The sequence below is a fragment of the Colius striatus genome, chromosome 3 (assembly GCF_028858725.1).
Source record: "Colius striatus isolate bColStr4 chromosome 3, bColStr4.1.hap1, whole genome shotgun sequence".
Taxonomy (NCBI): Eukaryota; Metazoa; Chordata; class Aves; order Coliiformes; family Coliidae; genus Colius; species Colius striatus.
In genome coordinates, this window is record NC_084761.1 from 75,140,940 (window position 1) to 75,164,866 (window position 23,927).

Below are 23,927 nucleotides of genomic sequence, written 5' to 3' on the forward strand. Positions count from 1 at the left end.
ACAAAAAATGTGGAAAAATATCAATTTAGCTTCCAACCACAAAATTGTTGTTATTGTTTTTTAATAACTCATTAAGACACCAAATGGCTTTCCTGCTTTTTGATAAATTGCATTTCTATCTTTTGTACTATCTGAGGCTATTAGTATTCACTCACTATCTCCTGGAACTTTCCCTTATTTTCCATTTATTACTGCTCCTCTGAGTGTCGTGGAGCCATTTGGGCTGAGCAGGGTCCCAAACTGATTCGGCACACACACATTATTTGTGGGTACCATTCAGCCATCAATTACTAGACAGAGACAGAAACTGCAAAGCTTGTGACTCATACTCCCTTGTGCTGAATCCATCAGGATGAACAGATTGTAAACTGCCCATTGCAAATATGACATGCAGCGATTTAGCGTCCTGTAAATACTTCATAACCTCCATCCCTTACATTTATACTCCTGAAGCTTTCTGAAATTGCCTCTCCAGTCATTATACTGCACCAAGCAGTTCAGATTTAACAGGAACAGTTGTGAGCATTAGCTTCTGAATGATTTGAGGCCATATGGAATTTGTTTGATTTAGCTGGAGAAGTCTGACACATTTGTTTCTATTGTTTGGTACCATCTTATTAAAAAAACCAGGGAAAAATACTGACTTTCTTGATTTGGGGGCTTTTGGGGCTTTACTGCTTATCTGTGGTAATAACTTATGCTTTTCAGAAATGGATTTTTTAATACAGTCTATAAAACAAACCTTTTGCAATTTGCTTCTGGTTGGGTGTTTTTATTCTTGGTATAGAACAGTAACTTACAGGTGAAGAGACGGATCTGCCTTGTGTCTGCAGTCACTGATGCCATTTTAGTCAGTGTTTAAAAGCTTCAAGTGATGGCACTATCTATCACTCTTCCCTGTCAGGAATCCAGAGATCTTGGTGACAGGGACAGCTCTGCTCCTTGTGACCCCAATTTAACTTCCTTTCTCCTGTTACTTGATTCTATTATTCTTGCTGCCTACAGCTTCCCTCTTTCCCTTGGATGGCTAAATTGTGACCTACTGTTTCATTACCTACAGTTATCCCACAGCTCTCAAAGTGTTTGGTTTTTCTACTCTGGAAGGTTCCATCTTCCGAGTTACTTTCAAGACCACCAAGTAAATCCAAAAGGCACTCATATGCTTTTTGTCTCTGTTGAGTAGAGCATTTCTATGGGAAATGGTGGGAGAACGAGGAAACATTGGTAAGAATGGTAAGAAAAAAAATAGCGTCTTAAGGAAATTCATGTTGAAAGGGGCCTCAGGCAACCTGTAGTCTCACCTCCCTACACTAGAGGAGGAAGGTGGGGACTAAAAAGCAATGGGTTTAAGCTCTTCCCCTTTTCTCCTGAGATCCTCTTGGTTCCTCTCCTCCCATGTCCCCTTAACCCCTTGTCTTCACCCCTGGCTTTTTCAAGACTGAAGATGTGAGGAGAGAAAGGATGTCCTGGAGCAGCCTCTCCAGCACATGGTGTTGGGCAGGGGGAGGAACCTCAGAAACCAGCATCGGGGAGGAGACACAAAGTGAGAGGAATGTGGGGTGGGCACAGGAACGCAGGAAGGGGCAGGCATGGAGAAAGGCAGAGAGCGCTTCAGAGCTGCTGACAGCTGTGCAGGGCGGGAGGCGCACGGCTGCAGTTTTCCTCACCTAGGAAATGGGTTGAGGGGCTTCTGAAGATGTTTCCTGAACTGCCCAGCACCCTGGCTTTCACTGAGGTGGCACTGTCCCACTCCAGAACTGGCACCTTTTTCCAATGGCTTTTAGCCTCCACCCTGCAGTGCAGAAGAGAACTAGCAGGCGTTTTTCTGAGTTCTGTCTCCACACCTTCCTCGTCACAGCAGCAGCAAATTAGTCCTTGCTGCAGCTTTTTCAGACTCCCCTTGCACGTGATTGCAGCTCTGCATACGAAATATTCTCAGTCCTTGGGTAAAACATTTGAAAGGCAGAATGAATGGTTTGTGCTCTGCTCAGAGAACCTTCTCAAAAGACTGGAAGGGGAAGCTCTGAAAAGGAGATCAAAGTGGAGAGCCTAAGACGGAGTTCTGAGCAAATGGATGCTCTGGGACTTTTGGGGGGAAGGCAATAAAGGGAGGGTGAGCACTGCAGATCTACAGTGATCAAAATAGCCGTCTTCTTTCCTTTCAGCTCTTCCTCTTTGGATGTTCTTATCTCTCACTTCCTTCCTTCCAGTTAATGCAGATTTTCATTTTCTTCAGAAGTGCCGTTATTCCAGTTCTGCTGGAACTAATCAGGTGTCATTTCTTGTTTATTCTGAACAATGCTGAAAAATTCTTTCAGAGAGCCTTTTCCCTAACCCAACCTTGAAAATTGTTCCTATTTCCAGACAGCCCGAGTGGAGTTTTGCTCTTTGAAAACCACTTCCCTTTCCCATCTTTTTAATACAGCTCATTTTTTTTTTACGTTGTATCTTCAATTTTTTAATTCTAAAGCTGCACACCCTCACCAATGTTGTGGATGCTGAAGAGAGTGGAAAATGTACAGGTTCCACTCTAAAAGCAGCTTCAGCAACAAAGGTTGAGCTAAGACAGAAAAAAAAGAGTTTAAAGTCCAGAGGGCTTTCCAGTCAGACTGTAAGAATTTCGAAGTAGGTCAGACTGGCTGATGGTGTCACATTAAGCTTTGCTCTGGGATGGTTTTACAAAGAACTCAGGAAAGTCCTTTTCCACTCTTTACATTCTTTTGAGACTAACAGAAAGGACAAGGCTGTCACTTGAAATAGAAGTGGAATGGCTCAGAGATAATCCTGTGAGCTGGCTGACTGCTTGTATGTGAATCAGAAAAAAAGGTAAAAAGGGTCTGTATTTGTCAGTCAAAATACTGCGGCGTTTCAGACTCCAAATTAAAGTTGTGATGAATCCTGACCTGTGGGTGACACTGGAAACATCATTAAAAAGCTTTTCAACTTGTAATGACTCTGATTCTGTACAGGGGACTGAAGCCCATTTTAGAGGAAGATTATTAACGGCTTCAGTGGATGATCTAAGCAGTATGAGAACAAGGGGAAGAGACAGTTCTTTTGTTTAGCTGTCTTGAGCAAAGGATGCTGGAGCAGGAGCAAATCATGGGGAAGAGATGTTTACACATGAACAGACTATACCTTAAAAAGCAGCAAACAACTTACAGCTTGCTTTGTTTTGCTTGCCCCAATAAAAGCAAATACCTTTAATATACAAATAGGGCAAATGACCTGTCCCATAGTTCACTTCTTGCTCACCCTGCAGCCATGGCCAGTCACAGTTGATCACCTGCAAGGCTGTTACAGGGGATCATCTGCAAGGCTGCAGGCATGCAGACATTGTTTTAAGTTTCATCTTGAAACATTTCTCAGCTTAATGAGGGCAAAAACCTGCCTTCTCTGTTCCTGCATAAGAAGGCGTGCTCTAAGGAATGCCATGACATTCAGACCTGCTAAAGAGAAGAGGTCATTTTCACAAGCTAGCCTAGTTTTTAAATAAATACTTAAAACCTTGTAATTTGCCAAGTGTCAAGGTGCACACTGTGCAAGGTTCTGGGAAAAGGGGGTGAGGAAAGGACACCTGCCCTTAAAAGTTTAAGGCAACATCTGTTTTTGTCAGATTCTCTGAAATCACGTCATCATTCCAAAGGTAAACCCCCAAACTGGCGAGCGAAAGACGTCACTGAGTACATACTCCCACCACGTTATTCTTCAAAACATTAATGTTTAGTGTACTGTCTCAGTTCAGTATCTCAAATGATTTATTTGACCGATGGAAAAATGAAAACCGGTGTAAACAAAATATTCTGGGTCCACATCCACATAGTACTTTTCTGCCAAAACATTATTTACCTAAAACTGATTTAAAGACACAACATCCAGTTTTCCTAGGACAAGATGATTGCATCTGAGATCAGATGAAGTATCCCTGTGCTCCTGTTTGGCCCTGTTCCCCCTCCTACACTGTAAGTCAGTCCCCATGTTATTTTTTACAGCTTCTTTTACTTTAGGGTAAGGTACTTTACTCAATACACACATAATTTAAGCAAGCCAGTGAAACCTCTAGTAAGGAGTAACTTAGACAAGCAATCTTTGTCTTAAGAACACCCCCAATGATTTCAAACATTATCCCCTGAGGCTTCTAATACTGCTAAAAGGCACCACTATTAGTCAACACATTTTTCTGACAGGTTTAACACTCTATATTCTGCACTGCATTTCAGAGAGAAAAAAAAAGATCTGTATGAAAAAGCAGCTAAATTCATTTATGTCTGAAAACATTAACTCAGCATAGGAACAATGTGAAACAGCCATTGCTATGTTCTGTGGGTCATCTGGCAGTAACAGGATGTTTACAGAGGCAGAGTTCTAACAGGGACAGAAAGGCTTTTTGATGAAAAACAATGATCAAACTGAAGTAAAAGTAAATCCAAGATGTAATGACCAACAGGTGAAAACACTAGATATTTCTTGATAGTCTCTAAAAAATAAACTTGTAACCAGGTATTACATTCTGCTTGCCAGCAGAGAACAATGGGAAGAAAAAGGCTTTAAAAAACACAGGCCTTTCTCAAGCAACTGATGGCTTTCACTGGTGTCCAGATGTTTAAAACTGAGGACTGCTCGCCATGGGGTGCACGGAGGAGGCACATGGTCCTCAGCAATCCACACTGCGGAGTCATTCTTCTGGGTTCCTGTGTGCACATGAGATGACCCCTCTTAGTCAGCACAAGTGTGTGTCTCTTCCAGCAGCCAGACAGGACCAGGACAGAAGAGTCTGCTTATTCCCCTCCAGGTTCAGAAGCCAGAGATGAAACGTGTGCATCTACTAAACATTGTTTTGTAAAGCACTTGTGCTGATGCTTCCAGAGTTATGGCAGGCAGGAATGTGGAGGGTGTGAGGCACTTTGGATACGTTCCCTGGGGCTGCTGCCGCTTCTCAGCACCCACTTGCCCCGTGCTGGGGTAATGTGAGCTCTTCAGTACACCACAAATACCGGCCCATGCCAAGCCTCCTTGGCCCTTCCAGCTGCCCAGGGCCCTGCTTATTTTTGTTCATGTTGCTGCAAGGTTTTTTTACATTCTGTGCAAGCAGATTTGAAGACTGTACCCCTTTGATTTGCCCAGAAAGGGATCTCCAACCTGTTAAATTACAGGGTGGCAAAAACAGGTTTTCCATAATATACCTTATTTGAGAAGCAGGGAAAATTTCAGCTCTAAATGACAGAAGATTGAAAAGTCATAATGTGTGTGACAGCAGAACGGGGACCACGATAGTGTAAGACACAAACAGACCTTTCTGTCCGCTCTTATTTGGACTCAAAAATTTTACCATGTGCAAAGCAGATACATGGCTTCTCTTTTCTAACAAACAGGATAGTGTTTCCTCATGCTCTATGTCACTATTTTTATGATATATGAACTATGTTTCTACAATTAAACATATGCAGATGTTAACTACAATTGAAAAGTATTTAAATACAATTCATGAGTATATCACAAAGAAAAAAAACCCCAACAAAACAGCTGAAAGAGACATAATAAACAATGACAAACCATGAGAACAGGCTACATAAAATATTGGAAGGTTCTTCTGTCCATGAGGTAAACTAGCCTAAGTGAATTCTGAGGTTCACAGCTCGGGATTTTAAGCTGAGGATATGGACAAATCATCACTGTTGCTGGTGTTATTATGAAACGTCATTCCTGCTGCTCAGGCACACTCTGTCTAGCTTCTGACTCAGAGAAATTGTGAATATGACCTCCTTCTCTACCCAAAGCAATTCTCTCACAACTTCTTTTCTATGCCTTCAAAACTGTATTTCTGACTTGTCAGCATCAGTAACTCCATAATGTTCAAAGCACAAATGAAACCCGGAGGTGCTAGTCCAGTAACACATCTGGGAGGAGATTATTTTGGGAGTGCTTCAATTTCCAAACAAAAAGGAAAGTTTCTATTGCTTGCATATTAAAAAGATTACTTTGGTCTGCAATGTTGTTCAGCTGTTGGAATTAAGAAGCAGAAATATAAACTCATGGGTCAGCAAATACAGAGCTTTCCTCGTACTTCTAACTGGCTCAGAAAAGATCTTTTGAGCACAATTCTTTATGCCTATCCTCCACAATTTCCCTTTAGTAAAGTTAATTCCTATCACTGGGCAATTCTTTCCAGACAAAGAGGTACATATCATTAAGATGTTATTATTTGCTGCTGTAAATAATATTTAACAGGCACAATGCTACAATAACTTGTTCATGTTGGCTAAAATGAAAGTCTGAAACCAAGTTTTGAAATACACATTTTTAACTGACAGGATGCAAACAATAGATATGGCCATTTGGGCTGAAATGTTTTTTTAAAACTTTACATCCTAATTTGCTACATACATCACCTACAACTGAAAGATCAACATTTGGAATCTGTATTGAAGCCAATGCCCATATCAATAAGCTTCAGTGTAAATAACTGCAAAGGATATACTAATGGAAAAGAAGTCCCTCCCTTTCCTAACTTCTAAAGCCTAAAATTCTGAGCGAGCTTTTAAATGTTGTCCAATAGTATATGTGCAAAACGGCGTTTGGTGTCTTCCGAGGCGGGGGGCCGCCCCCCAGCCCAGCCCAGCCCAGCCCAGCCCAGCCCAGCCCAGCCCAGCCCAGCCCAGCCCAGCCCAGCCCAGCCCCTTCCCCGCACACACGCCACAGACATCAGGTACGTGGTTTCTGCCGAGCCCCGTGGCGCCAGCTGCCGGGAAACCATCACTCCTGGGCTTTCAAACCACTGCTCTGGATATGTGAAATTTGCAGGACAGGAAGCAATAGCTGGAAAGCATCCTGAATGTAAGTAGTGCTGTTGCAACCCTAATGGGGAGAGAAAACGTGGCTTGTCAGTACAGCTGGCGTGTACTTCAGGAATTACACTGTACTTTTAAAATACACTTTGTTGTTGTTGTTACATCTGCAGCATATGTACTCATGTAAGACTTTAGAATCTGTAGACAATAAAAATGATAGATTACAGCAGTTTACAGCTAACAGGGACAGCCTGAGCCCCTGTACAAGAATGGGATTTCCCCTCAGTTTGAACTCTCGGACAATTCTGCTTGTGAAGTGAGTAAAATGCCACAGGGTTCAGAAGCAGATTTGACTTTTTAAATATAAACCAGCTTGTCTTCCCAACAACAGAGCTAATTATGAATTTGCTGTGGGTGGAAGAGGTGCTGCTGAAATTAGCAGTCTGAATTATTAGAATGGTTTTAACATGTATTGCTGTTTTGGGAATTTCATAGAATCACAGGATGGTAGGGGTTGGAAGGGGCCTTTAGAGATGATCTAATCCAACCCCCCTGCAGATGCAGGTCGATCTAGATCAGGTGGAACATTTTTAACACTAAACTGCAGAGGAGCTTATAACTCTCCGGGAACCTAAGCTGTCCTAAGGCAGATTTGTATACAAATAAGGGATTCAGAAGTACAAAGCATCATATTCCACAATTCTGGATGTTCCCAGATTTTTCAGTTCCTGGAGCACAGAAAGATATGGCACCTGCAACACCAAAATCACCCCATAACAAAAGGAACCATACAGTGATCTTTACTACAGCTCTATTCAACTTTCCATGATTTTCCTTAAAGGTATCATTAATTCAGGGCAAAAGTGCTTGTTGCAAAGCAATCTTGCCCTCATTTTTAAGGGAGCTGACATTTTGTAGTCACTACTACATGTTTGTGTTTGAACAGAGAGGTGTGATCTAACGTGGAGTTAAAAGAATCCACGCTGCAGAAAGTACACATTCCAGTACTTTACCTCCCTCTTGACCTCCTCTGGGTAAAACTGAGGCACACTTTACTCACTGTGCTTTTCTGACAAAAGCCGGCTCACGGTGCCTAACAGAAGTGACTCAGAGATGGTGCTGTCTAACACAAGAAACCACTTGTGAACGTTTTTGTGATGTCTGACACATGTCTATCTACGTGCTGACCAGGCCTGCTCCTAGACAGTGAATCTTTTAGAAATGTGAATGCCCACGGTTGGGAAGCACTGTAGCACACCTGCAACTCAAATTCTGAAGAAAAGCAGCCTGAAACTTCCTATGAATCAGAAATGCATTGCAGTGTTTGAAGTAGGTATTGGAACAGAAAGAACAGACTTAGGCGACTTGCAAACAGATTAGAGAAGAGGTAAACAGCACCTTGCAAACTGTCTGCTGTGCTCTGATGAATACAGCAGCAGAATTTAAGAGCTGGCCAGTCTCACTTCAGTCATACAGTTCTTAAGAATCCTCAGGAAATGAAATATTACTACTATAGTATTTGGAGGAGAGGCCAAGCACAAAACGGAGAAGTTGGTGAGCTGGCCCTGAAGAGCCAGAATGATACTGTAATTATTTTTTATGTAGCTCTTTCTTTAGACATAAATGTGACTGTTTCATTTCAAAATTATTTTACTAGAGCATTTCCTAATGTGAAAAAAGTGAAGGCTTACCTCTAATAGCACAGAGTTAACGATGGGGTTAAGAACCTCTGCCTTCATACTGCTCTGTGAACCGCAAAACAGAATGAAATGCCAGGGATAAGAGACACATTCAACAGGAATATGCTGACATCTGAGAAGTGGTCTTATAAATTCTGTAAAAGTCTTGCTGAATCTTATTCAGACTGTTTATCACAGTATTCCTGATAACTCCGTCTACACATAATAGACACTCCAGCAGACCCTATGTAGTTCTATCACTGAGTGCAATGAACTAAGATGGGCTCCAGGGTTTTACTTTTTCATTATTTCATGTACCAGAGTTTCAAATTGCCTGCTTTGCTAGGGAAGTGAGATTTACCTGATGGTATTGTGTGTCAGTGCCCTTTTCACTCCCCCTTCCCCGCACGCAGTTTTTAACCTCTTGTCTTTCAAGGACACAAGAAGGAAGAATACAGGTTGGAAGGGAAATGAAGTTTTTAGAAGGAAAGAAGAAAGGAAAGGAGAAAGGAAAGGAGAAAAAGGAAAGGAAAGGAAAGGAAAGGAAAGGAAAGGAAAGGAAAGGAAAGGAAAGGAAAGGAAAGGGGAAAGGAGAAAGGAGAAAGGAGAAAGGAAAGGCCCCGATTTGGCTATAGAAGGCAAAATGTGTGAAACTGAGATGCCCACACTGCAGGTGATGTACGCTGAGCTAGACAATAACTGGATGTATGTGGATGTACATGCTGGACCTCAGCATACGCAGCATTTTTCTCAACCACCAGATAGGAATAAAGATGGGTGCAACCAGTAGTGACACTATTAGAGGCTAAAAACCTGAGATCTGTGAGCTCCTCTGCTTTTTAAAATGGCAAAAGTTCTGGTTTTAACTCCCCCCTGTTCTTTGCACTGTGTTTTTTTTTGAGCAACAGCACCCTCCAGCAAGAGTCGCTTTCCTTCTGAGAACTGAACAGTGGATTTTATTAGCACAAAGGAAACACAATACTAATTAATTTAAATGAAGGATTTCCACTCACCATACCTTGTGGCTTTCACATTAAAAATGTAAAGAAACATGAAACTCCTTAATTTTAGTTTGGAGAAAGATGGCAGAAGAAAGGGAAGGTGGATAGAGAAAAGAAGAGCAATTTTACTGCCAGTTACTAGAGAAACCATTACAAAGTGCACCGTTTGGTTGATTGTCAATAAACTGAAACAGACAGGGAGCAGTATCAATTAAATACTATTTGACTGTATGAACCAGTAAGTTGAAGTTTGAAAGAAATCTTGCGTGGCAATCAAAGCTGTTACTTCTCTCACTCAGAGACACTGCCAGCATTACAGCCTGTGTGCACAGGCAGCACTACAAGCAATGCCTGAGTTGTACAGATGCAGCTGTAGGGATGCCATTATATTTGAAATAAACACCATTTTCTGTTCTAAGCCATTCTGCAGTTTCCCATGAGTTAATGCTCTTTGCAGGATACTGGAGTGTGTTTGTGTGAACCCGGGTGCTGTCAGCAGGTTAAGGAGGAAGCTGAACCACTTGCAGGGACATGCAGCAAGATACAGATTTTCTGCAGCCCTCTGTGACAGCCGCTCCTACTTTCCTACTGATCACGCTAAGCAGGAGGCCCACATCTTCCTCAGAAAGCTTACAGGATTGAGATAGCACATAAAGATCACCAGACTGCCCTACTAAAACTCTCATCTAGAGAGTATTTTGGCAGTGGTAAATGTTTTTTGTGCTCAGCTTCTCATGTGTTCACACAAACGTCCACAAAAAAAAGTCTGGTCCTAAAAACTGGGTACAAAGTTAGTAAGAACAAAAGCTAGTGCAAAGCTTATGATAGTTTAAGTTTCCAATTTTCTGAGCTAGGCCAGCTTAATATTTCATGTGCAATTTATTTTCATATGGCTGTGCATGGATTTATTACAAGCATCACAGAAAGATATGCTAAAATACGTTCCCAAAATGCAAAATAAGCAGTTTCTCCCAGGGTAATGGGAAGGCATGTAAATTATTCAGAATAAAAGCAAACCAATAGATCATGTTCTCTACAAATAACTCTGAAAAATTTTTTTTCAGAGATGTGCTGGTAGAGCTCATGGGAGAACTGGGAAAAATTTCCTTTGATGTGCATTCACACTTCCACAGAGTAATCTGAAGAGCCAGCCAGAGTTTGTTTCTCTCTGACATTTACAGAATAATTTCAGCAACAGCACAATTTTTGCCTCTGGATCCTGTTAGAATGCTCGGATGTCAATCACCTTTGAAACACCTTGAAAGGTAGGATTTCTAGACATGTTCACAGATAAATGGAGGTTCCTGAATGAGATACAAGACAAAATGTAGGTTTTTTTGGGATGGATGACCAAACAGACTTTCTAATCTCTTAAACCTTTTGAAAACACAGTGGCCTTAGGGTACAGTAAAGGCTAAGAAGACAGCTTGTGAAAAGTCTTAAAATACTGCAAGTGTTACCTGTTAATGACTTTTACACAAATGCATTCAAAAGGGATAGGCTGAGTACAGGAAAATGTGGGACTTCAGATGTGAGGACATTTCAGTATGAAAAGGGCTGAGTGGTAATCAGGAGAAACAGGAAATGGTGCCTGGGTTAAGAGATGTTTTAGAAGACAGGAGACACCCTGCAGACTAGAAAGGCTAAGAAACTTTTCTCTGAAACAAGGAATCTGCCGTAAAAATCTTGATCTAAAGGAAGATGTGCCCTCTGTGCCGAAACCTCATGTAAAGCCACCAGAGTCAGGTGACAATTTGTGTTTCAGGAAGCGAACTATGTTAAAAAAAAAGCCCAAACGCTCCAGCAAATGCTATTATCTTACCCCAGCTGCTGTTAAAGAATCAGAAAACTTCTTTGATAAACATGAAACTTCATTGCACATGGCAGTTGTTAAACTGGTTAAAAGAAAAAAAAAAAGAGAGACAAATATCAAAATACATTCTTGTTCTGTCAATGGATGAAAACTCTATGACTGTCCCAGGCACAGACTTCATCTCTGAAGCCAAAAGTGTTCCTAAGGCAATTTTGCTTTCAGTAATTTAAAAAATATTCTTGGGTTGACCTTGTCTATTGTATGGGTTTTATATTCTTCCACTGAAAAATCCTTTGCTGACTGTAGCAGCAACAATGTCATGTCGCATCAAACGCTACTCTTTTTTCATAGGGCAATATTTGAATTTGTTTAATTCTCACTTTCTGGTTTAACTATTGTTTTTCTGATGGTTGGAGTAACACAACTTCTAAAATACTGTTGGAAATAAATTAAACTTTAATGAGAACAGTGAGAAGTTTCCTATCTAAGCAATAAAACATCTACTCAGTACCAAAAGAGGAACTCCCTTTGTGGTTAAAATAAAGAGAACATGGAGATCTAGCTCTATTCCTAGATTTTTCACTGCTTTGCTAAACATTCACATGTGCATCATTGTAGAACAATAACATGGAAGACAGTGCACCATTACTTCAGCAGTAATTCTGAAAGATTCTTGTTCAAGTTTTAGACTGAATTGTTCCTATGGACTTTGCTATTGTTACTAAGATTCTTAAGGATAAACATTTGCTTAAATACTTTACTTAACTAGGACTCAAGTGTTTACAACATATTAACAGCAAAAAACACTGAAATCAGTAAAATCTGTTACTACAGAGAGCTTGAGATCTGAATTTTTAGTCCTATTAGTTAAATTGGCTTCTTTTATTCACATGTGTTTTGTTGTGTTTCACTACAACGTTGCTGACAAACATGGTCTTATTGTTTAGAACTGCAGACTGATTTCTGGCAGATAAACAGTAGATAGTGAAACTCTATTAGCAAGTAAGAGGACTGCACTGTGCACTCTAGAAGCAAATTCTATATATGCTAGCACAGTATTTTTTGCATAATAGCAAATTCTGTATATGCTAGCACAGTAGCTTTTGCAGAGGGAACAGGGGATGCAACCCAAATTAGCATGTATGTTTACTCGCTAGAGCAGAGACAACTTTCAGCCTGTGAACAGGTCATGTGCTGTAAACACACATACATTAGCCACATCTCACACAATGACAGGTAGCCTATGAAACTTGATTACATGAGCAAATACAGCATCAGGACCCCTAAAACCAGTGCTGTTTGTTGATCCATGAACCTACTGTGCCTTCAACTGACAAAAGCTGAACAGTTTTAAGCAAATGTCCAATGTTCATATTTAAAGTTCATAACACTCACCTTGTCAGTACTTTTGCTTGATCTTCAGCTGTTTTTTCTACTTCTTGTCCATGTAGAATTAATTCTGCTACTTTATGTAGCTGTTCAATACAACGAGCAGTTACCTCAGCCAGACTTTCAATGGACAACATGTAGATTTCCTTAAATTAAAAAATGAAATATCCACAGATTATAAAATACAGATCTTAAGACTCATCCTAAAAATATGAGCCTACCATTTATTTGGATAGGAACTAGATCAGGCTCTTGTATTTTTTAACAGCACTTTTAAACCCAATCCTAACAAATACAAAGATCCTTTAACCTTGAATAATTACTTTCATATGGAGCCAAAAGTACTGAGTCATCCCTCAGATGAATCTCCAGGGTAGAAATGGATAATACTCCCAATAAAATGGGCTTTTATCAGCAATGATAGAAAATTCTACCTACCACTGTGGTGTTACAGCTTTCACAAGCAGATGTCAGTTGGAAATCTGCACTCCCATAGGTATGTTATACACACAGTGTAAGGGTCTCCTCTTTTGCACCTTTTTTGCAAGCAAGTGTAGCAGATAATTTCTTTACTACACAAAGATACCAATCACATTAAACACTGCTACAACACTGTGTAAAATCTTCACAGCTAACTTTATCAGCAAGGGAGGTTGTCTGAACAGACACACACTTTTAGTCTTGAGGGCTATCTTTCACAAAGAGAAGGAACACTTGGGAGTTGCCTAGACAATATTTGTGGTTTGTCTGTTCCCAATTTCGACTGCTTAAGGATGTTCAAAGAAAGTTTGAGATTTTTTTCCATGTATTGTCCCTAGGAGAAAGAGAAGCCAAGGAATGCTGAGATGTGATTTTCAGTGTGCTTTGGACATCACACCTGAGAATTCCTCAGCTTCCTTCATGTCATGTAAACATATGCACACGCACAAAAACATAGATATAAAAATTAAAAAGAATGCAATAAGCAGAAGACCTCCATGGGAATAAGCTAACAGCAGAAATACTTCTGCAACTTATTTTCCTATTGGATCTACAGTGAATAGTTAGATATTAATATCTCTTAATACTTCCCATGAGTTTAAAAAATGAACATAAACCAACACAAAAAGATAAAGAAGTAATCTTATCAAGTAAAGTATGACAGTTTGCTTAATTGAATTTATGCTCCAAAAGCTATTTTACCTCCACTGTTCTGTTTTTATTTACTTCTGGTTTATCACCATCATTTTTATTTTCTTTTTCAGTCTTCTCTTCACCAGGTTCTCCAGGTTTGTCTTTTAGCTTTTCTTCCATGTCTACTGGGGTGGAAAAATTGGCTTCTTCCAGCCAGTCATGAGCTTTTTTCCTGGCCTGCCAAACAAAGAATCCAACCCCAAAATTCAGTTCAAACAGAGAATATCAAATTATGTTCCTGAACTTTAAATAACAATACTTTCAATTACTTCCTTTTACATTCAGGAGCTCAAACAAATCAAGCTTCTGCATTAAGACCAAAGTTACTAATATTCCAGTTTTAATAGGTATCTTTCACGGGAATTTACATAGAAACAATTTTCCCAAGTAAAAAAAATAAGAAAGTGCTATTAAAAAATTAGTCAGAGACTGAAGAGAATGTTAAGACCTAAGCCTAAGCTAGTTGCCCATAGTCAGTCTGTGTAGCTGGACAAATAAACATCCACCAGAGTGTAGCAGGTGAAGCACCTTTAAATGAGTGATAGCACAAATGTCATGTGATGGGACTAGTTTCTAGCCATGTAACTTTTAGATGACTGAAGTTAGATGAGACAAATCCAAGACTTTGCTTCTAGTTAAAGCTCTGGGGAAGTCCCTCAGAAGAATAAACATGATGAGCAAGAAGAATAATTCTTAATCTGCCCTTTGTTCCCAGTATGTAAATCTGCTGTGCTCATCAACTTTGTTCTGCTGAGACATCCCTGGTTCAAGGCTTTCTAACGTGGCCCATTGTGCTACCTAGTCATTGCAACTGTGCTGCCTTACTAAACTCACTTCTGCTATGAAAGCTTTTCTATATTCATCATGTTAGTCTCATCCTCTTGTACTTTCCTTTCTGAACTCCCTGATTGGAGCTAGGTACTGCTCTGTCAGTTTCAGAACAAAGCCCTCCCTCTCTGTCTCTGCCCCAGAAACAGAGGGCAGCTTGCTAACAAGTGCTAACCTTATTAAGCTTGTCAGGAGTAGCAGCAACGTGCAATTCAAACAGCAGTTCAGTGAGCATGCTGACAAACTCTTCCCCCATATCTGCTGCAAGAAAAAACAAGACAATTTTTGTTAGACTGTTATCACTATAATATTTTACACAATCAAGCACAGCCAAATAGCTTCCCCAAGCATATGCTCAAAGAGAAGAACAAGCAACAGTGATACCTGTACAACCAGAAAATGCCACTGTGACACTGCCTGCTCCTTCCACCACATGCTAAATCCCAAGTTTCACCAAAACACGTAATAGGAGAAGCAGCTCCATGGTCCTTTAGTTATATTAGAAAAAAATATGACCCACAAAATAACCAAAGAAGAGATACTAGTCCTTCAAACCAAGAAGTAAAAACTGCAGTAGGGCAAGATACAAATAAGTGTCAGAGGAAACATACAGGAAATCATGTTCTCTAGTGCTCTCTCTGCAAATCATAGCTAAGAGGTGTGTTTCCTTTCTAAGACTAAGCTTTGCTTAAATGAAGAATGTCTGTGGAGTATAAATAATCTACACTTTTACTTCACAAGATTTATGAGCAAAGATACATATCACTAGTATTTAACTCCATCTCTATAATATATATTGCTTTGATTACTTTCAGTTGCCATATTCTAACATGCTCTAAGTTCCTAAAAGTTGTTATTTTGGTTGGTTCTGTTCCTCTGCATTGACTGTGTATGGAATTTTCTTTAACATTTCCTGGTTGAATATACAAAATCCATTTTTTTTAGCCTGATGACACTAAAGGGTCAAAATCCCTAAACTGAGCCTGATAAAAGTCCAATTAGTCCAAAAAAGAATTTCATTTCATCAGCAATGTCTTGCTGCATTCCTGATTTTTTAGGAATTTATTAGGTAGGGACAGTTTTTCTCTTTTTATGAGAATCTTCAATGCTGGGCTTCTAAGTAGAGGGCCATTATTCTCCAGTATATATGTAAAGGTGATGGAATCTGACATTCTAATTACACTCTCCTAGAGCATAGGACATCTCATTGCTTGTAAAGAGGGTGCCCATCTTTACTGCTATACAGTAATTTGATATTTAGCACAAAGAAGTCTTCACGTGTAATGATGAAGAGACTGAGCTTTCTTCTTAACAGCAGGGCCAAGAAGATTGTATTCTGAGTTCACCTGGCAATAGGATTCTCAGGTTTTGCAATACAGCACTTCCTGGCTACACTGAATTGACCTGTTCTTAAAACACTGCCAAATTGTTTTCTAAACTGTAGCGTGCTGAGAACTGATAAGCTGTTCACTGGATCAATGAAAAATTAACCAAATTGTTGATAACTGGCATATTCAACTCAGTAGTCATTTTGGTCTGTCTCCCTTAACCTCACATATGATTTTTTTTGTGTTAATAGCTTTTAAAATGTAGGTAAAGCTACTTTTTCAGGTATTCTCTCATTTTATAAACAACTCAAAGAAGCTGTAGTGAAAAATACACAAGAGTTGCGTAATCAGAGGGAGTGGAAACCCTAGATACAGCGGTATGCATTTGGCTTTCTCCTACTTGTGTCAGAAAATATCTTTCCTTTTATATTGATTTTGTACCTATCTTAACTGTTAGCAAAGAGACAAAAAACTATGCCTCCAGTTTCAAAGTTGACAAGAATAAAGCCAAGCCCTAATCATTTCCCAAGAGATCCCTGCAGTAATTTCTCTTTGTGTAGGACTGAAAGTGTTCAAGTTAGAAACTAAAAGCAGCACTAATATCTCTGAATGAGATCCCGAAAGTCTAGGGTGAAAAGCTTTCCTAAGAGTTTACATAAAACAAACAGCCACACTTTCCAAACACTTGAAAGCAAAGTACTGGTTTTCCTCCCAGACAGTACTTTTTCTTCTGAATGTATATAGCATTTTCTGAATGTATATAGTGGTAACAAATCAGTAGTAAGTGATAAATAACTTGTTTTCAAACACTGCACACTGTCCAGATGTGATTTAACATTTTTAAACACCATTAGTTAATCTGTCTTTTGTAGGGGGGTGGATTCTATACATCAAGGAAAAAACCCCAAGTTTTATCAAGCTAGGAAGCACAAACCAAAATCTTACTGAAGGTAAGTTAATTGTAGGTCTAAACTGTTTAGCAATCAGGATTAAAACTCAAAATTCCTCCAGTGAATTTAACATAACTTGCTATCTCTTGCTAGATTCACTATCTTAGGTAAAAATAGGACATTCTGTATAAAAAACATAATAGTAAAAGAGCATATGGCTGACTATATTTTATAAGTGTAAAACCTACTCATGTGTTTAACAGGACTGTATTAACTACCTTGAGCTAAGAACACAAACTATAATGAAGCTTATTTGTAGCAAGACATGAGCTGCATTTAACCCTGATTGGTTTAACCTGTTGTTAAATGTTACTGTCTATCTATGCTGGATGCCAGACAATGTTCACAATTTTTGGTAACATTAAACACAGACCATTTTAGAAGCATAGAACAGAATCACAGAATTGCTATGGCTGGAAAAGACCTTTAAGATCATCAAGTCCAACCACTAACCTCACACTGCCAAGCCTGTCACTAAACAAAACAGCAACCTCAGCACCTCCTCTATGCATGTTTTGAGTATCTCCAGGGATGGTGACTCCACCACCTCCCTGGGCAGCCTGTTCACCTCCCCTGGCACAACTTAAGCCCGTTTCCTCCTGTCCTCTCATTCACTACTAGAGAGAAGAGATCAACCCCACCTCCCCTTCAGGTAGTTGTAGAGAGTGATTATATCTTTTCTCAGCCTTCTCTTCTCTAGGCTAAACATCCCCAGCTCCTTCAGCCTCTCCTCATAAGACCTGTTCTCTAGACCCTTCACCAGCTTTGTTGCCCATCTCTGGACACACTCCAGCACCTCAAAGTCCTTGTAGTGAGGGGCCTAGAACTGAACACAACTGAACACAATATTTGAGGTGCGGCCCCACCATGACCGAGGACATGGGTTATGGGTAAAAGGCTAAAGACAAAGGGAAAAGCCGTGTGTCCCAGGTTAGGAGTCTGACCACAGAATTGTAGGCTCAGCCCTAACATAAAGCTACTTTGAGAAGTGATTAACATTTCTATTCTTTTGGTGTCCTCCAGTGGAAGTAAAATTCATCCAACCGAATTTGTCATTAAATAGAATTCATCTGTAGTTCAAGTACTAATAAACGTTGAGCCTGAATGCACTAGAGTACGTGAGTCATTTTGAACTGCAGCCTTAAATAACACCCATTCAGCTGTAAGGTGGAGAGAACGTGTGTGTGGTTATTATTTCTGCTGTCACAGAGAGGAGTATGTTTCACTGCTGACTGGTTTGCTTTTGCAGGGGAAAACCTGCAACATGCTCTGTATTTTTTTTTTCAGGTGCACATTGCCTTTTTTCCACTCTATTTAAAAAGCCAGTTACTGCTTTTAGGAGTATGGCCAACGCCTGTGCTTCACTGGAAAAACAGAACTTCTGACCACCAGAGAAAACAGGACTTTGTGCAAGAAACAGAGCTTTTCCTGGGGGCTAGTTTTGAAGCAAGGAACTATTTCCCACAGAAACACAGGAACAACAGACATCACATAAGTTCTTACTCTTAAGCAGGTAATACACATTCTCAACTTCTATTTTGCACAACCTCACAGAGGAATGTGGGGATTTTTAAGAGTAACAAGGAAATAAACAACAGTGCAAAACTCCACTATACCGTGACTTTACACTGAACACCACCAAGAAGAACCAATAAGCTCCCTTTAAGAGACATCACGCACCCTGAGTAAGCACTGCTAGAAAGAGCAGTCTTGAGCAGAAAAGACTTTTCAGTTAGAATGTGTAGATGGTAACACAGTTTTCCTAACTTTTCTGAAGGGTAGAGAAATCATGCCTCACCACTGTGCAACATGTAGGTTTTATGAACAAAGTACCCCTGAAAAGATCAGGAGAATGTGGAAAATATACCTTTTTTTCTTTCTGTGTTCCTGAAACACAGCAATATGGTGTTCAGTGACCCAAGCCAGCCTTCGGTCAGGTCAAGGAGATTGTTTCAGTTAGCTAGAAGAGGTTTGGTGTGGACCTCATAGACCTAGAGACATGAACTAGGGTGGCTTTAAGCTACCTTCATATCCTTCTGTTCTTGGCATGCTCTGGGAATGCCAAAATTCCTGACCTGTTTAAGACATCCATTAGTTTGCCCTTAACCAAGGCACCCACCCATTTTATTTTAAGTTTTGTGAGCTAGTCTATGGACTGCCATGCCAGCCCTGTTCTCTTCAACACTGTGTGCTGTGTCACAGTTATGGTAGGCTCCTGCTGCTGTAACACACTCCACATGCCACCAAAGCAACATCTAGAAAGCACCTTTGCTGTGATGTTTCAGTGACTTTTCTTCAGAAAGTTCAGGGTGCTTCAGTCTCTTTATTACACTTTTTCCTGTCTAGCAAGGGAACGTGCAAAGTGAGGATGAAGCTGGTAAACAGGAAAGCCTTGCTTAACAGGCCAAAACTTTCAGGTGACACAATGTCATAAACAGATTCTGTAAGAAAACCTCAGTCATCTAGGTTATTATTTTCCCTCAGCTTTGTTTTGCTTTCACTAATGATGTATGATGATGTATTTTCTATACCTTCACACTTCAATTACCATATAAATTCAAAATTAGGCATTGATCAGCTTCCACAACTTTGAGTATTAATTTTAGTGACTACCATATGAAAAATATTAGGACCTAAAAAATTATAGTTTGGATTGTAATTGTTTTAATTACTAAATACAGAAGCAACAATTATTCATATGGGTAAGTCTCTGTATTTCTAATTACCTTTCTGTGCCTGCACCACTTCTTCATCTGATTCGTTTGGAAGAAATATCTCTTTAATAGCAATTAAATCATTTTTCACAGACACCAGCTGCTCTCCAGCAAGTGTTGCTAAATATGACTGAATCTGTAAAAGAAAGGGTAGTAAGCATTCCTAACAAAGACAGAGCATTTAATAAATGCTAACTTAGAGCCTGATAACAAAATAGAATCACAGAATCATAGAATGGTAGGGTTGGAAGGGACCTTTAGAGATCATTTAGTCCAACCCCCTTGCAGAAGCAGGGTCACCTAGATCAGGTCGCATATCTCGTCTCTAGCCTTCAAATGTAGACACATTTTTAACTCTCAACAAAATTTCTTGAATATCACAAAAATTACATCAGTCTTGCAAGCTCATCAGCTCTCTACCTTCTCCAAGAATGTTAGTTTTGATTTATACCATCTATGCTTTAATTGCAAACCGTAATAAGCATTTTGGGATGGCTTGGATGACGACAGCAAGCAAAAAGAGCACAGGCAGAATTCATGGTTGGTCTGAGTACTCACAGAAGAGCTGGAAAAAGAAGCCTGTTTCCCCCACTTCAGTTTGCAACTAAAATTACTGACAGTCTACTAGTTCTGAAGAATGAATTGACAGATCTTTGCATGTCTCAGGTATCTGCAAGTCCTTGCATAAATAAGAGGGTGGCACCTAAGAGGGATGGAAACAGATTCTTGGAATCAGTGTTGGTTTGCACTACAGTTAGACGGCATTAATCCCAGGATCGCACTCTCTGCCCATGGAAGCCAAGAGAAACGCCTTCTCGCCCCGTGAGACAGAAATGTACTTTTAGGTTTCTTTTAAGGATTTTTTTTTAAGCTTGCTTGACAGACATGCAGACTGGCTCAGTGAGAGACCGGTGAAAGATGTTATTTTCCTCCATTACTCCTCAATGTGTGCAGCTTATATGCTCAGGGCTAAAAGCAAGATGAAATTGGGAGACCCAACTCAGGTTGTAAAGGACTACCTAGGGCTTTCTTATCCCTCTCTATAGCATTATCCATTTCACAGAAATAATTGAGAGCCTTTTTTAATTGAAACTTTTAAAAGAAAAGCTTAAAGGGATTTTAAAATCCCTGCCATTAGAAGCAAAAGGACGTTAACAATGCCTTCAGTCTCTCTTGCACTCCTCCTATGGTTTTTGGGCTGCTATACAGGTCTCAAGCTTACAAGACTGTATTTTTTGTGTGTGTGCACGTGTGTAATTGGAATATTTATCAGGGAATTGGACTTGTTGAGTCACATAGTTGCATTTAATTCTGCTGGGGCAAGTAGGCCTATGAACAAGGAGATGTCTACGATATAATGTGAAGCACATCAGAGACCTCACAGTAAATACCTGCATGTGTCTGTCTTACCTTGTGGTACTTCACAGTAGGAGAAAAACAGTGTTGATACATACAATTAACCTAAAGTTGTTTTCTCTATCTCTTTCCTGTTTGGTGGGCTGGTTTGTTTGTTTGTTTTTTCCCAAAAGCAGGCCCTTGAACCTTACATGTGGGTTTTGAATTTTTAATTTTTCATTTAGACATAACTGCAAAAAATAAAACCAAGATGGACAGTATGTACCTGGCTGTTATTAATTTAACCTTCTTTTATTTGTCAGAGCAAATACAACATTTAAAAAAATAAGTTGGTTATTTTTATTAAAGATAGCCCAGAGGGCAAGGAGTGCTAATTACAACAACAAAAAATAAGAAAAATATTGTGAGAAATCTATTCAGAAAACTGTTTCAGTACATAATACCACTGCTGGGAATCTACAAAATTCTGTTATCTACTGTCTCAGGTCTACTGATCCACTAGCAGTCAATAAATTGTCAGCTGAAATTAAAAAATGTATTTATATTTTATATTATTATTTATATTTTAGATGCAGAGTCCTGCATCTCGGGAAGAACAACCGCATGCACCAGTGCAGACTGACCTGCTGGAAAGCAGCTCTGCAGAGAGAGACCTGGGAGTCCTGGTTGACAGTAAACTAACCATGAGTCAGCAATGTGCCCTTGTGGCCAAGAAGGCCAATGGCATCCTGGGATGCATCAAGAAGAGTGTGGCCAGCAGGTCAAGGGAGGTTCTGCTTCCCCTCTACTCTGGTGAGGGCCTGGTGAGGCCTCATCTGGAGTCCTGTGTCCAGTTCTGGACTCCCCAGCTCAAGAGGGACAAAGAACTTCTGCAGAGAGTCCAGCACAGGGCCACCAAGATGATCAGGGAACTGGAGCATCTTCCTTATGACAGGCTATTCTGAACTGGGGCTGTTCAGCTTGCAGGAGACTGAGGGGGGAATTTCATTAATATTTACAAGTATTTGAAAGGTGCATGTCAAGGGGATGGGGCAGCTCTTTTTTTTTTTTTCTGTAGTGTCCAGAGACAGGTCAAGGGGTAATGGACAAAAGCTGGAACATAAAATGTTCCACTTAAGGAAAACCTTCTTTACTATGAGGGTGAGGGAGCCCTGGCACAGGCTGCCCAAGGAGTGTGTGGAGTCTCCTTCTCTGGAGGTTTTCAAAGCCAACCTGGACATGCTGCTGTGTGACCTGATCTAGGTGGACCTGCTTTGGCAGGTGGGTTGGACTGGATGATCTCTAGATCCTTTCAAATCCCTACCATTCTGTGATTCTGTGATTTATCACACAGGCCTTAGTTATATTAACGTGTTCTTCAAAGAGACATTTTTATACTTCGAGTAACAATACCATGGGTTAGTTTTATGTAAGTTAAAAACTAACAAAATAAAGAAGGTTCAAGAACTGAGTAAGTAATCTGGAATTCATTTTAATTCACTAGCCTCTGAGTGTAGTAGGTCTGGAATTCCTGAATGTGACAGTGCCTGGTACAAAATAAAAAAACTCCAACTTTCTTGCAAATTCTGAAAAGACATCTGCATACTGTCACAAGCTGAAAACCACACACAATATATGGTCCTAACAAAAATAACTTTTGCTTAAGAAGTTTTTTGAGTTAATCTTAGAGTTAAATTTTAGATGTATTGAGATTGATTTCCTGAAGACAAGGACTGGACCACAGGATCAATCCAGCTTTCTCTTAAGTTGATGAAAATCTCACTGTTCATTCTGCATCCATCTGCTGAGTTAAATTAATGTAAAGATCCATTTTTTACTAACCATTTTGTTTTATGCTGTCTGCATACTGTACCTGAGCTTCACTTTCATTTGACAGGATTTCCAGAGCTTCAAGATGAGACAAACCTTGGAACTCATCAAAAAGTAGTCCATAGTGTGCTGTTCTTTCAACGGTTACTTGCTGGGCCCGCCGCTGTTTCTCTTTTTCCTTGGCTTCTCGCAACAGCTGCAAAAATATACATCATTCCTGTTGTTTTATTGGTAGTGTTGTAGGTATGACAGATTTTACTGCTTTCTGCTTCTGCTTGTGTAGGAAGTAGTAATAAAATTTGGGACTATATCACACCTTCAGAGCTGAAATATCCAACTTCGTTTTTGATAAACTCCTCTAATAAAATATTAAAGTAGTACTCTAAGTGTGGTTTTTCCCAATGGTAATTGCTAACTATCTTTTATTTTTAAAAAAACAAATAATGTTTGTTTTTTTAATGTTCTCAAAAGTGATGTCAGACAAAATTACAATGAAAGAAAACCAAAAAGGACAGTTTCATACACAGCCTTCAAGAGTCATGCAATCCATTTCACAGACCACAAAATGGGAAGAACAATATTTTCAGGACCTACTTGCATAGATAATGCTCCTACACAAATGTTTCCTATAAAATATTTTTAGCAGAATTTATGTGACAGCAGGACTGACAAAAGGGATTGGCCTAATAAGGTACGACTTCTATCGAAGATGGCGCAGAGCTATGCTCCATATACTTGGGGATATTTTGCACTGATCCTCTTACACCCTTCTGTTAGCCTGACAGAGGCAAAGAATAGCATCTTCTATTATTTCCTTCAGTTTCCAGGTAGGAATGGCCTCTTGAATGAATTTGCTACAGTGAAGCTGGTAAATGCATCTGAACTGCATCGTAAGTCACAAACACACCTCTGAACACAGGTGAACTCTTGACACTTAAAGCTATTCCAGCATTCAGAGCTTCCAAGATATTATCTTCAGTTATTCATTTGTTACAAAATACCTTTGATGGCAGATTTTTCAGTTTCCACCTTCAAAAGATCACTCACAAAGTTTTAAAGGAAGCACTGTGTTACATGACCCATGAGAACTCATTTATGT

General features: G+C 39.8%; 1 protein-coding gene across 5 annotated transcripts in view; it reads right to left on the reverse strand.

The window, feature by feature from the left end:
• Window positions 1-6,675: 6,675 nt before the first annotated feature.
• Window positions 6,676-23,927, reverse strand: part of FAM114A1 (family with sequence similarity 114 member A1) — a 40,692-nt gene continuing 23,440 nt past the window's right edge. For 4 of the 5 annotated variants that reach the window (XM_061992874.1, XM_061992876.1, XM_061992872.1 and 1 more), the window contains 8 exons: window positions 22,872-23,024; window positions 19,676-19,799; window positions 14,847-14,932; window positions 13,853-14,020; window positions 12,677-12,816; window positions 11,291-11,363; window positions 8,480-8,533; window positions 6,676-6,855 (listed from right to left, as the gene is read on the reverse strand). In XM_061992874.1, coding sequence (XP_061848858.1) covers window positions 6,754-6,855; window positions 8,480-8,533; window positions 11,291-11,363; window positions 12,677-12,816; window positions 13,853-14,020; window positions 14,847-14,932; window positions 19,676-19,799; window positions 22,872-23,024 — 900 coding nt within the window. In that variant the 3' untranslated portion in view covers window positions 6,676-6,753. The remainder of the gene's footprint in view (window positions 6,856-8,479; window positions 8,534-11,290; window positions 11,364-12,676; window positions 12,817-13,852; window positions 14,021-14,846; window positions 14,933-19,675; window positions 19,800-22,871; window positions 23,025-23,927) is intronic. The other variant, XM_061992873.1, reaches the window with a different exon arrangement.